The 14564-nt window shown below is 39.5% G+C and overlaps 1 protein-coding gene across 8 annotated transcripts in view; it reads left to right on the top strand.

The window, feature by feature from the left end:
- Positions 1-14564, top strand: part of IL1RAPL2 (interleukin 1 receptor accessory protein like 2) — a 400648-nt gene that overhangs the window by 276047 nt on the left and 110037 nt on the right. For 7 of the 8 annotated variants that reach the window (XM_032123851.1, XM_032123853.1, XM_032123847.1 and 4 more), the window contains one exon: positions 12798-12872. The exons of the other annotated variant lie outside the window; for it this stretch is intronic. In XM_032123851.1, the coding sequence (XP_031979742.1) occupies positions 12798-12872 (75 nt within the window). The remainder of the gene's footprint in view (positions 1-12797; positions 12873-14564) is intronic. 8 annotated transcript variants of the gene reach the window in all.

Below are 14564 nucleotides of genomic sequence, written 5' to 3'. Positions count from 1 at the left end.
GGTGAGCACAGAGACTCCTGACCCTGAGCTGCTGCTTCTCTCATGGCTCACATCAGACATAGGTTAAGTCAAGTTCTTTAACCTTAAAAAAAAAGTCTGCAGAATAATCCTTGTTGGTTCATTTCCATTCCAAGTAAGCATAAATGCTCTTCCTAAGTCCTCACAGGGCTGTGGGTGTTGTGCTGCTAGGAGCTTGGCTCTCAGGTAGAGCTCCCATTGCCTCAGAGGTAGTTCACTTATTATTAAAGGAAATATCAGACTGCCAAAGGTGGAGAGGTAGTGTTTTGGGATAGGCATGTTTGTAAAATCTGGGAGGAAAATACTCTGTTAGATATCTGTGTATTGAAAGTGACAACACTTAATACTACCAGCAGGAACATTTATCATGTGTTAAATTAATGTACTATATTATGAGATGCTTTTTATACAGTGATCTGGTTTTCTTGGTGAAGTTTTGCATTGAGAAGTAATCAAGAAAATTCTAGTGTAAAATATGCTACCTTCAACATTCATAAAACACGCTGTACTTTAAAGGACCCAATCCTGTTCATATCCACAGAAATGGAAGCTTTGCCATTGACTTCTGTGGAAGCAAGGTCAGCTACAAAATGATCAATTAAATAGGATTCCAAGAGTGATTTATTGTCCTCTTGATATTCATTTTCACCCCATTAGCGTTCCTTTTCATTAGTGTGACCTTCAGTCTTTCATACTGAAATGAACTTGGTTTGGTTGCTCCAAACCATGACCTAACATGATGCGAATACAACTGATAAGGCAATGATCTTAGTCAAACAAGATAGTGCCCCATGGGCAGGAGCTTCTTGTACAGTACACTGGACTCCTGGCCTACACCTTGTAATGATTTTGGACATCCTGCCAGTATAAAATCTGTGTAATTCTAATAAATCAGTGAATGTGTAGGTTTGAACACCTGCCTGCACATGGAACGAATTCCTTGTTTTGATTTTCTTGTGAGCATGGCTTTTGCTTAATGTATGAAATTGTCTTTATCTCAACCCGTGAGTTTTCTTACTTTAACTCTTCTGATCCTCTCCACAGTCCCAACATGGGAGGAGTAAACAAGTGGCTTTGTGGGTGTGAGTTGCCAGCTGGGGTTAAACTATGACACTAAACTATAGCATCCAGACAAATATTTTCTTGAGGGGTGAAATTAATGTTAGTTTTATTTTTCAAATAAAAATATCAACCTTGGATCTATCAAATGGAAAACAAGCAAAGGACTATTCCCAGTGGAACAGGAATTCAGTTATGAGCCACCTATCTTGACTTGCAGTTTCCATTGAGATATAGAGATGTTTGATGTAGTGACAGATGACAACTATACTGTATGTTCTTTTTCTATTGCTGTTGGAATTGTATATTTAGTGAATTAGTCGTGATTGATGATAGTGTTTTTAAGGAGTTGCTAGTTCTTCCTGGGAAAAGATGGCATATTTTATCTATATTAATGGTTTTAGACTTAAGGATAGCAACATATATTTTTTTAATCTTTTCAGCAGCGAAGCCACAATTTATACAAATGGATTCACTCTGTCTTTAGCTCAAGCAACTCTGACAAAAGATGTCATTTGAAGTAATGTTGCTCATCATTCACAGACACAAAAGCTTAAGGCTCCATTGCTTTGATATGAAATTGTGTTGCAGTTTTCTGCTTCTTTTAATATCAGTATATGGTGTTAATGATAATTTAACTGTTTTAAGCAGCTCCAGATTAGACTAAGAGAACAGGAAGGTGCTTATTTGCCAATAGAAAGATAGATACCAACTTGGGACTATGTAGAAGGAGAAAAGCAGCATTCCAGCAACAACTCAGAATCCCTAAATGTCAGCTCTGGAGCAGTTAAAAAGTAATGCTACAATGTGTTCAGCCAAAATTGCCAATTTACAGCGCAGTACAGTATATTAGATCCCTTTACAGCACCTTGGTAAGGAAGCACATCATTGCGGAATAATACCAAGAGCTGGGAGAGGTCTCTGACTTGCTCTGGTGTATTTGCTAAAGTGCAGCCCAATCCTGCAGTTGCGTTTGAATGCTCCCTGTGGTTGTGATATCAGTAATGCATGTATGGGGACCCATCTCAGGATGGGTAACAGACAACAAAAGCGTGGTACAAAACGTAGTTTTTAGACACAATCTGAGAGTAATAACAGATTAGGACAGACATTCTGCCCTAAAAGCGTGTCTAACATTACTGCTGCACTGTGCTTTTGGTTTTGTGATCTAGCCCTTTTACAACACCACAATGCTTTTACTGATTAAAAAAAACCCCAACACAACTACTAAACAAACCCCAGCTCTTCCTTTCTGTATTTAATCCACTGGTTCTCTAAAAAGCATTGCTATCTTATGGTTTGTAGATAAGTGGTAGATCTTTATATAGTGCCTGTATTAAAAGTGTGCTGACACACAAAGATTTTCTTTATTTACTAATTTAAGTCTGTGAGAGAAAGTGCTAATATTTCCCATGCTAATCCTGTATTTAGATTATCTCCATAGTGCTTTGTTAAAAGACTTTGTTCTGTAATTATTAATTCAGATATTGTTAACCTCCTGAGAAACTGTCATCCTCTTTAGCTATGCATCTCACATCTTTCAGTTTAAGCCATTGCCTTACATTGCTATAAAACAGACCTTAGAATTGAAGTAAAACACTTCCTGAACATGATAATCTTTTTCCCTGTAATAAATAAAAAGGTTAGCTGTTGTGCATCAGAAGGAGTTGATGGAGGTGTATGTGTTGATTAGAGACAACTGAATGTGGTGGATAATGCATTTTAAAGCAGACAAAATGGGAAAAAAAATTTCAAATGGGGGTAGGTGGTAGGTAGAACAATCATGTGCCTGGGCAGGTTATGACACTCTGCAGCCTTTACTCTTTCCTGCACTGCCACTGCTGAATTTGTGCTCAGCCAGCCTCTCCATCTACCAGTCTTCCCGTCCTTTGGGAGTGAAGTATTATAGATGGCAAGAAATATGTATTTTTTTTATTTGGAAGAAGTTTTATGGTGTTTTTGGGTTTTTTTCTCAGATTTTACTTTCACTTTACATTGGAACAAAACTCAAAATTCTCAAAACTCCTGTCATAAAGGCATGTCTGACAAATGCTGTGTGACAATGATGTTTAAAAAAGAAATAGAAGTTTCAGGGTGGCCTGACTGGAAAATTGGAGGGGGTCTTCTTTAAATGTCTTTGTTGCTTTAAAATTGTTCCATGAGCTGGGGCAGTAACACTACATAATCATACAGAAGATAAAAAATAGCAGTCAAAATAGTATGTTGAGTTTCAATTAAATGATGTATTTTAAATGTAATGGCAGTTACTACACAGAGCAGATTGAATCATCTTGTTCTCTTGTTGAAAATGTCAAAGCAAAATCTTACATTGCTTCCACACATGACTAACAGAAGACACTTTGAATGGGAAAATGAAGAGTCAACCAAGTTCATTACAACAAGCTGACACAATTTCATGAGGAATTTCTCAGAAATTACATTCTTGGTGCAAAACTTTAATCTGGCTGCTGGGAAAAAAGCAGCAGAAAACCCGAAAGCTGGGTAAGGAATGTTCCTCTGAGAACAGCAGAGCAATGTAGAATGTGAGGAGAATAGTCTGTTTTAAGCTGCTTCACCAACACTGTCCTGGTGGCTGAGGGGCAGCAGTGCTGTCTGTCCTGACACTTGGTGGAGGACTTACAGGAGGACAGAAAACCCCTCTCAGGAACCTGTTTGTGTGCAAGTAGTTCAGGCAGAGGCAGGTGGAGTATCTGGATGTTGGGGCAGCCCATCGCTGTCATGTCCGTGCCCCACTCACAGGGAGCTTGTACTGCCTTTTTTTTCTAAGTCTTGGGGAGCAACTTCCCCTTCCTCCCAACTTTGGGTGTATAAGCCTTGGCTGAGAGGATTTGTTAATAAGAATAGAGTTGGTTCCTCTCCTCTTTTTCCACTTGATGATTTTTGGCTCTTTCAATTTTTTTTTCTATTTCTCTCTTGATTTAAAGATTATCTTCATCTTTTAATAAAGGATGGAGGAAATATACTGAAGGATTAAATCCTTATCTGCAGCCATTTTAAGTGCCTGTGGGACTGTTTAATCTCACATTTTAGAGGATTTGGAAGCTAGGCCTCTCTGCAGTTTCTGCTGCATGCAGTATATATGTGCTCAAATTGACCTGTGGGACCGGTGCAATCCATCACTCACTCACTGACAAGTTTATTTTATACTCCTCTGATAAAAATCTGGTGTGTTGACAACCTGCTTCACAATGGTCACATCGATTCAAAACAAGTGAAGTCCCAAAGACCTTTTTTTGGCCATGTCTTCACTGTTTTCCATTGCTTTTAGCATTGCCTTAAAGTCTTCAAACTGTTTCACTGGGAAGTTCATTTGTTCCTGTCACCTGTGCTGGGTGTCACTCACTGGGCTTGTTAATGCCCAGAGATGCACCAGTGGGCACTGGAATGCAAATCCTTGGACTTTTTAATGAATGGATCTCTGTGCAGCCTTTAATCATGTTCCTCTTGGAGGTTTGCCTGCAATTCTTTGCATCCCCACTGACCAGTAAACATTTTCAAGTAATGTGGTAGTCTTAAAATATCACATTTACTGTTGAATAGCTGCCTTCTGCAAACCTGATGCAGTGCTTTGCATGTTTGTGTATTTTTGTGAAAAAGATATTGTGTTCTTGGATCAGAGACACTTCCTTGTGTTTGACAGTAGCTGATACTGAAAGGTTCAGGTCCCAGGCTGATCACCAGTGGTTATTCTGCTTTCCCTCATCTGCTAGAAACTCTGATGTAAGTGGTAAAAGGCAGCGGAACCAACTCTGAAAATGTGTCGTCCCACCAGAGATTCCTATGGATGCTACTTTTTTGTTAATTCTTTTAAATCTTTTTCCTCAAATAAGAAGACAAATTTCTTGGGATACTATCTCCTTCACTTTGTAAAGCATTGTCTTTCATCAGAAGATTTACATTTTCTCGATCTTTGTTCGTGAGTCAGGATAAACAATAGCAAGTGTATCTATGATTTCCTTATGTGCCTGTATTATGCCTGCTTTTATTAATTCTCCTGCTCATCCAGCCAATAATGACATGATTCACCCCAATTTTTTCTTAATGATACTCGGTGTGCTTAGTGAGTGATACAATTCAAAACTTCTTCAGTGGAAAAAAATGAAAATATAATAGACAAACCTGGTGGAATATATTTTGCAGCTTTTGAAGGCAAATTAGAGACAAAGAACCTACATAAATATTGCATAAACATTTTTGAAAAGGTTTTCCTTGTCAAGTATAGTAACATTTTTCATCACTGTAACAAGCTTAGGAACCCATGGTGCTAATCCAAAGAATGCATCAGAATTAATAGACTGGATAGGGCAGGTGAAACCTTCTCATTAGCCCCCAGCAGAGCAAAATCAATTGGCAAGAGATGCCTTAACTGAAGTTTCATGTTTCTTACTTGTAAATATAATTAATCTAAAACACATACAGTTGAAATGCCATCCAAAAATTGTTTGCGGTGTGGCAGCTTTGAAATTGTAATGGCCCTGCTGAACATCAAAGCAGGCTGAGCTGTTACACTTTGCAACATCTAAAATTTTCCAAAGTACAAGTTTTAAATGGTTGCTACTGCCTTTGAGACTAAAGTGAAATGCATTTTTAATGTCAGTCTTCAGTAGCTCTATCCTTTTCTTTGAAAAGCTGCCCACGGATGTTTGGTCTGGAGCAAGGGTTTGATCTGGGCTGTCTCAGGGCACAGGTGAGCCATGAGGTTGCCTGAAACAGCACAGTAAGAGAGGTGGCAAAGTGGCACTGGCACCTCCTTCAGCAGTTTGTGGTGAGCAGTGGCTGGAAGCTGCTGTTGAGCTACGAGATGGCTTTTCCTCAAAAAGAGCACCTGTTATTTTGCCTACATATGGTACCATAGATGCTTAAAACTTAGTTCATCTGATATTCATCGTCCACAACAATTTGCTGTTGATACACTATCTATACCTAATACAAGTTTTTTAGTTTTAGAGAATGATGGATTGCTTTGAGTTTTATTAAAACAGTGCATAAAATCCACTCCATGATAATTCATGTGGCTGGAGTTGTGCTGTGGTGCAGTACTTCACTGTGCACAAGTGGTCAAATTGATAATGGAATATTAATGGGTTGTGGACTGCAGGCTTTTGGTAGTCTGGCTTCAGGTTGACAAGAATGATAGCTTTCATTTGCATGCAAAGACTCCAGCTGTTCCTTTAAGATGGATGAAGGGATCTGGCTTCATCCGTCACCACTTCTTTACTTTTTTATAAGACAGAAAGAAAAAAGAATTTTAAAAGCCAAACCATAAAATGTCATTAAATGTTCTTTGCAGATCTCCTTGAAATAGAGGGTAATTTCAAGCATCTTATTTCTGCCCAGAGTCCAAGAGAAACATTTTGAGTGCAGATGAAATTATGTGTCCTTTGTGCTAAATACACTCTGTTCATTAAATAAAGCACACTCCATTTGAGATTTTCTTGAATTACATTGCAGGAAAATGTAATTTACATTTAGTAAGAATTTATTACACTTTTTCTCTACTTCAGAGGAAACTCATGCTTGATTCATAATAGCAAGCTGCATGATCCCCATTTAGGAAAGGAATAAAATGATCACAGGAATCATTTTGGTTGGGAAAGAACTTTGCATAATCTAATACAATCTGTGAAATTTAGAAATTCAGTGAAAAGAAAGGTGTGTTGGCAACTGTAGGAGTAGGGAAGCTTGATAACATAGTACAGTAAGAGCCCTGCTAACACAGAATTCTTCTACTTTCCAGCACCCCCCTTGCACCACTCTAGTGACAGCATCAATGGTAACCCCTACCATCAGAGCCACTGAATGTTTCACATCAGGAGATGCATAACAGTCAATGCCACGGGCATTTAACACGTATATTGCAGTCATGTTAAGTGTTCAGCCCTGTTGTAATTACTTTGTGATAGGCACCTTGTGGGATTTTGCCATCTGTGCTTCAGTAATGTGCAATCTGTGCTATTGTTTCTATTCCACTTCACCAGAGTCCTGAGTCGTACTCTGTTGCATAAGTTCTACCACAGTCTTACCAGTTTGTTTTCTACAACCCTACATGACTTAATTGCGTTGTGAGAAGGGGGAAGAAGGTCCAGAACAAACCTGAAAAATAGAAGATCCGAAACCAAATACCTAATTAATCTCCACTTCTCTTAACATTTTCATGAATTCAATGGAGTTCATCTAGTACCTTCTCTCCAAAGCCATTTGGCTCTCTCTGTACACTCTGGTAGCATCCCATGTGCAATAGCTGGAGACAGGTGAGGAGACTGGCAGCAAAATTCTTTATTCAGAAGTGATTTTGCCCATGGAATTATTAGCTGCTCTTATTAGTTCCAAATAGTCACCATGGGCTGCAAGGTCATGCCTGCAGCAGAAGCTGTTGGAACAGCTGGTAAGAACAGGACAGGCACAGCCAGTTGTTCAGGATTTTGACTGCTCTCAAAGTCAAGGGATCTGCAGCCATGGCCAGCTTCTTCTTGGTGCCAGTACCTGTCAAACATGGGTCTGTTCCGAGTCATTGAGGACTTAATGGGTTAGAATCAAAACCAGCAGTAACAATCCAAGATCATTTGAGTGCCTCAAAATTCATTTCCCTTGTGAATTGCATTTCAGCATGGATACAGCATCTTCCTTAAGGCTGTGGTTGTGTTGTCCTTCTTTCTATGCCATAAAAAGAATTCATGTGATGAATTCCAATTATTTACTGCTAATATAAAATTGCTAAACTCCTTCTTGCAGAAAATTGTCCCACAGAGGCAGTCCAAACAGTGCATTAAGGCACTCTTGATCCTAGGTAGAATTTTCAAAAAGTGGTGTTCGTGCTGGTAGTGGCAGAGGGGGAGGCATCCAGCTGCTGAATCATGCCACAGCATTTTCCCAAAAGAAGCATTTCCTGCTTGAATAGTAATAAATAGAGACAAACTCTTTGTCATTGGTTAATGACTCCTGACTTCCACACAAGTTCTGAGTTATATTAAGTTGGAGTTTTTTGAGAATAAGTGTTCAGTGTTCATTTTCAAAGATGGAGATATTTATCCTTAGACAACATCTCATTGCAGTGGCTTTATTTCTGTTAGAGCAAATGGTGAATGGAGGTGCAATCATTTTGTCAGCTTAATACTGAGAGGAAGGAAATAACACAATAGGCAACTGATGGAGAAGTGTGTTTTGACTGACTGGTGGAGCACACTACAATAGAGCTAATCAGGAAAGAGGGTCCCTGTATAAACACAGCCTCACAAAATTGCATTTTTATGAATTACTTGCTTTGTGTGGCTTCCTACTACTTTTCACCTTGTGTGGTAATTTTCTGCTGTGCCAAGAAAATGAAAAGCAATCATTCTGATCTGGTAGCAGGACTTAATGGTGATCGTGTTTTGGAGGTTTGGTCTACAAAGTCTGGGTGAGAACCCTTGGCTTTTTAAACAAGCTTTTAACTCTTCAAGTGAACGGTTCATTCCCTGTCAGCCAAACTACAGCTGTCACATTTACATTTACACCTGCACAATTGGTTCTCACATTTGCTTAGTTGTAAGCAGCGACATGAAAGATAAAGCAGTAGCAGGTCAGGCCTGAAGCATTTTACTGCCAGCCGCTGAGAAATCTCTTGGCACAAGCTGCGATTTCAGATGAGACAAAGGGAGTTAGGTATGTATCTTTTTAAAAGGTACAATGCTGAGCTCCTCTTAGCAACATGTGCCCTCTGCTTAATATATTGATTGAGAGTTTTGTATGCAGTTTGTTCCATCATCATCTATGGTGTGCAAGTTGCAGTGTCACTGCCAAGAATTTTAGTTGCCAAAGTAGATCTAAGCTATGCCTGGAAGCGTATGTATTTGAACTGGGAGTGAAAAAAACCTTAACTTTGGGTATGAGCTAGTTTCAGATTAAGGATTTGGCATGCAGTTATTTGCCCCAAAGGATGCTATTCAAACAGATCTGTTCTGCTGTCAAAAGGTTAGCCAGATTCTTGATTGAATGATACTAGAGGGTCGGTGTTAATTAATGATGGGAAAATGCCAGATACTTTGATTGAAGGAAGTAGGTCAGCAATGCAATTGTCTCATAGAAGATTCAAAACAGTTTTGTTAGATTCCTTGCATTCTGCTTCATATTTAGATAATTTTTCCTTTCATCATTGCAAATTACATGAGCAAATGTCCGGAGGTACATCAATAGCAAAATTATAGAACAGCAAATGTACTTTGGGTGCTTATCACAAGAAGAGGGAAATCATTATCCACCATGAGGAAGAAGAAGAAAACTGTTCCCCAGCATTCGACCAGTTCCTAGCCACATGGGAGTTAACATTTTAGCACCCTTCTAGGAGTTATCTGGTCTGGAAAACACTCCAGCTGTGTTGAGCCACAAGAAAGAGACCCTTCAAATCATAAGCAGCTGGATTTCAGTGCACGACCCTGGTGCTGACTGGCTTCACACTGGAGCAGTTCAGGTGATGATGCCTTTTGCATGGCACAGGGGAAGGGGATCTGGATTCAATTTGGAAGTTGTGTTTAGCTCAGCCACTCAAAATACGCAATTAGAGATTTGAGTTCATTGTAGCAACAGTTTGGGCTCCCTGTCTGTCACTGTGGATGCTGTAAAAGTCTGACTGGAGTGGGGTGAATACTGCTGCAGAGGGAAAGTAGGAAATAGTGTGGGGAAATAGAGCTGTGCCAAATAAGAAACTGTAGAGGAACTGGTGCTTACTGAGAAGCCTGATAGTTTTTCTAGCTGGTTATCACCGATTATCCCTAAGTAATGATATCCTAAGGCTGTTTGTTTTCAACTGCTTTGTGCTTTTTCAAGAGAACTCGTTAGTGTGTCTGAATATGGAATGACAGATTTTTTAAACAGTAGTGCTGTGGTGGGGGAAAAAAATGAGCTTCTGGGCTCTGAGGCTTCACTGGTGCTTAAAAGCAGGAGCCACTCCTTTAAGGCAGTTTTCTTCTTTAGCTGGTCCTGTGAGTAGCTAAACATTGACCTGTGCAGCACATCATGCTCTGCTTTATCTGACAAAGATCACTGTTTAACTAACTGGAGAGACCAAATCTTTTACAGGTCTCTTCTCTGCTTTTCTGCAGCACTTCTGGTGGGACAGTATACTCCTTGTGACTATGACAAAGAGAATAAAAGTATCATGTATGCTGGGAAAGAAAATGCACCTGTATGAACAGCTGCAGAGGATCACATCAGTGTATTGATTAGTACAACACTGTGTCTTTAAAACTCTTATGGACAAATAGAATAACAAGTGTTGTTGAAATCACAGCAATGTGATTATTGTTCTAAAGTTTGTGTTACTTTTGAATGGGGCGAATATAAGCATAGGAGGAAACAGCACTTTAGATGGTCTCTGAGCAGTCTGGATGCTAAACAGCCTCTGGCCATATTCACCAGGCTCTTTTAGGAGACACATGTATTGCCAGGTGCCTCTGGGTAAAGAAATGTCTTTCCAGCTTGTCATCCAGCACCTGTGGCTTCCAGCCACACCCCAGGTAGTGTGTGCTGTTATCGTGGGACAAGGCATAGAAGCCTCCCCTCAGTCTCAGTTCTGTGCTGTATCTGTCTGATAGCACTTAATAAACAAATCCAGCCAAGGCAGTCCCCAGCCTGGTCACAGGATGAAATCCTAGAATGATGAGGAAAGGCAAAGCAACCCCTTAGGGCTGCTGCATTGTCAGACCCAGTACCTTCCAAAGGTAGGTCTGTTTGGGTGGCTGCCGTGGGAAGCTGATGTCATCCTTGTTCTAGTGGCTTCACCATGTATGTGTTGTTGCACAGAGCAGCCCAGGGACATGCCACATTCCACGGCATTTGGAAGGGGAAAAAAAAATTTAGACAGCTGTATCCCAGCTCTTCCCTTGACAGTTCATGAAGGAGGTTCAGTTTCATAGCAGGATTACTGCCCCTTGGATAACAGGAAGAGCATTTACAGTGCATTTAACTGTTTTAATTTCATGTAGCTTTGTGGGAGGTCAAGTAACAGTTTATAGCGTTAGCTTTGTTAAATACATGTTGATACAGTAACAGCACTAACTTTTTGTTCTTCATTTCCTTGAGCAAGACTGGAAATCAGTGCCATATGTCTATAAAACTGTTCTTAGAATTAAAGACACTTCTTGTAGAGGAGCAGGAATTTGAATAAAGGTTGTTTCTGGACTTCATCAAGTGCAGACACCATGTAAGACTGGTAGCTGAAAACATCTTGTATTGCCTTTCTGTTTAAGAAGGACCAAAAATGAATTTCAGAAGGTGAATAAGTGATCTGATGTCTGACCTCTAAAATAAGAATAGCCTTTGTTTTCAGTAAACACATCTGACATTGAAGAGCAGTTTGTTGACTTCTTATCTCAAATTCCCTTTGGGCCATTTCAGTTCCTATGGAAAGAGCTCTGACAGGCTGTCAGTTCATTATGGTGATTAGTCTCCAAGAAGAAAATGGCAGAAGATAACCATTTAAAATGTGACATGCAGGAGCACATTTAGAAAACTTCCAAAGGCTGCAAGTAAAGCTGAGCTAAATGGGGAAGCCCTGGTCAGACTGGGTTACAAAGGGTGTAGGTGGGAATGGGATATGAAGAGAACATTGAGCAAGGAAAGCCTGAGCACACTGACGCAGCATGGATGAAGCTGCTCCAGCAACTTTTCTCCATGTTCTACAATGTACTGAGTACAGTTTAGTACCAGAAATGAAAAATAATAATATAATGTAATAAATGTAGCAATAAAAGCCTGAAAAACTGATTAAAGCTAAGGAAAAAAAGTGTTGTAAATACCAGATACTGAAACACTGTTGAGGCCATTGTGGATGTAAAATTCTTTTGTAGGTTGACAATTGTTGCTTATTTTACAAACTTGGATCAAATAATTTCAGGTGATGAATTTTAACAGGAAAAGTTTGAAGGTAATTTTGAAATGTTTAATTTCATGTGGTGCAAGATGCTATACTTAATTAAAAGCACTTCTCCCCATTTCCATGAATACACAGTTGTTTATTTCAAGCGAAGCCAAATTTACAAAACCTATTTGCACTGTCTGCCCCTAAGTTTTCAAACAGGGTCGTGAAGCCTGTGCCTGTAGGTATGTTTTTTAATAGTTGTGTTACCTGCTTGCTGGAGCAGTCCCCTGGTAGGACAAGGCTGGGATATTGTTTCCTGCTCTCAGATGGAGATATTTCTGCCCAGCAGGAGGCAGGGTCCCCACTCAGGCTTTGATGAGAGGGTCCAGGTACCCCACCTGCTGGGGTGGGAGTCTAAGCTACTGTGGAGCTGCTAGGGTCTTTCAAGCCCAATTATGTGCAAGTTTTCTATGTATTGTTTTGGACAGGCATAAAGACAATTTGGGACTGGTAACACTGAGATAGATTTGTCTGGCACTTCAAATTAATTTTGTTAACTTTGCAACATGAGCGTCTAAACTGCTTGTTCTAGTTATTACATGTAGGTTAAAAGTGAGAAATTGAGTTTGTTTTTCTGCTTTGTATTAAAAACGTAATTCTTGAAATAGCTCATTTCTGTTGAATAAGGGGATCACCACGGCCACAAGGAAGGTGGTAACACATTGACTGTGTAACAACTATAGTATGTAATAAATGTTTACATGCCATAAAGTATACAAACATTTGATTGCTTACTTGACAGAGCTTTTCTTTTGCAATCATTGGTCTCAATTTTTCCATTACCTTTTCTCATTTTCTTTTCTAGCTTTACTCACAGACAAACCTCCAAAGCCATTGTTCCCCATGGAGAACCAGCCAACTGTTATAGATGTCCAGCTGGGTAAGTCCCCTTCTGGGAATAATAGATCCTAAACTTCCACTCTGGTAGCAGATGGGATAAATTGGAAGTGGTAAGAAAGGTTTAGTGGTAGTTATTACATGCAAATCAATTTGCAGCTTCTCATTTATAATGGTAGAATTTACTGCCATGGCAATTTAAGGGAATGAACTTGTGTAACATCAGGGGATGGCTGTACTAATTGGTTACAATGGGTATTAAATATAAAGCACTGATACTCTTCTTAATATATAATTGGTAGAGTAATATATGTCTACATTGGTGCTGTATTGGTCAGTTGACATTCACCCTAAGACAAATATTCTCATAAAAGATTCCTTCAAAAGTTAAAGCAGTGCATTTTCAGGTTGTTCTGAATGTGTGCCAGAAAGGGCTTTTGACTAAAATGCTTGTATGCTTTTCGCACTCCTGTTATATATTCTTCTGTGAATGCACATATCTGAATCTCTGCTAGCAGCCTCTATTTTCAGTCATGTTAGAAAATAATGTTAGAGAGTTCTGCTAGCTTTGGGGAGCTGTGGGGCATTGTGATACTGAAAAAACTGCTCAGCATTGAGGTTCCAGAGGTTTTTTTCAGTGACTTGAAAATAGATTTCTAATTTTAAGAGGCAGAATTATAGTTGCTATTGAGGACTGTGGTGCCATGAGCTTAAATTACAAGAGATGTATTGCATATGGGGATTATTCACTCAGTGCTGAAACTGTGGCACTTTCCTTCTTGAGCTTGACTCTCTTCCTTTTATACCAAAGCTGGCTAGGACTCAGAGGTGGAATGGTGTTTAATGGCGAGCAGGGTCAGCGTGAAACATTTTAAGAGGGCTGGTGACATTGTGGTAAAGGTATTTGTGAAATTGTACAGGGTTCTATTTGAGATGAGTACAAAGACACATCCTTGTTCTTAAACCAGGTGCCAAACAATGTCAGAGAAGCACTGTGGATGCTATGAATTATTTAAAAATGGGACTTCAATTCTTGAATGTGAGAATATAAATTATTTGTGACCCTAGCTAATCTTAAAGAGTAGCTTTCTCTCATACACCTGAATTGACTCAGGAGTCTGTAAGGGCTTGCACAGGGAAGACAGGACTGGATCTGGGAAGCAGCCAGTGCCAGATGAATTCTGCAGACAGGTGCATATGTGCATATTTAGGTTCCCCTCCACAGGGCTCAAATGTCTGTAGCTGAAAAGAAATTGCCTCTAAAAGAGCATATGAAATGGATCTGGAGCCATAGCTAAAACCCCACCCGAGTTAACAGCAAAACACAATCGTTGAAGTTTGGATCACCCAAAAGGCTGAATTCAGTCTCCTGGTCTAACTTCTTAAAAGTCAACTTTCTAATGATTTCCTTTGGGAGCACACTGTCCCTGCATACATCTGTGTAATAAAGGCACTCAGAGTACATGTCTTTGTTTCCTGCATTTTCCTTTCATCTTCATTTTCTCTTCCAAGTTCCCCTGTTCCAGCAGGACTCTGTTATTTTTGCACTGAATTCTTTGTTGTTGTTGTTGTTGGTGTTTGCATTAAAACATTTTGTTCTGGCTGATTAAAAAGAGGTTTGAGTTAAAAAAATTAAAACAAACTCCCTCCTCTCCATGGAGATGTGGCTCAGTAATAGGATTTTGGAATATCTCTAGAGGGAAATACAAATCTTGCATCTTTACATGCTGGAATG

Source organism: Corvus moneduloides, chromosome 14, assembly GCF_009650955.1.
Source record: "Corvus moneduloides isolate bCorMon1 chromosome 14, bCorMon1.pri, whole genome shotgun sequence".
Classification (NCBI taxonomy): domain Eukaryota; kingdom Metazoa; phylum Chordata; class Aves; order Passeriformes; family Corvidae; genus Corvus; species Corvus moneduloides.
Note: the sequence above shows the minus strand (reverse complement) of the source record. Positions and strands in the feature narration are given on the sequence as shown.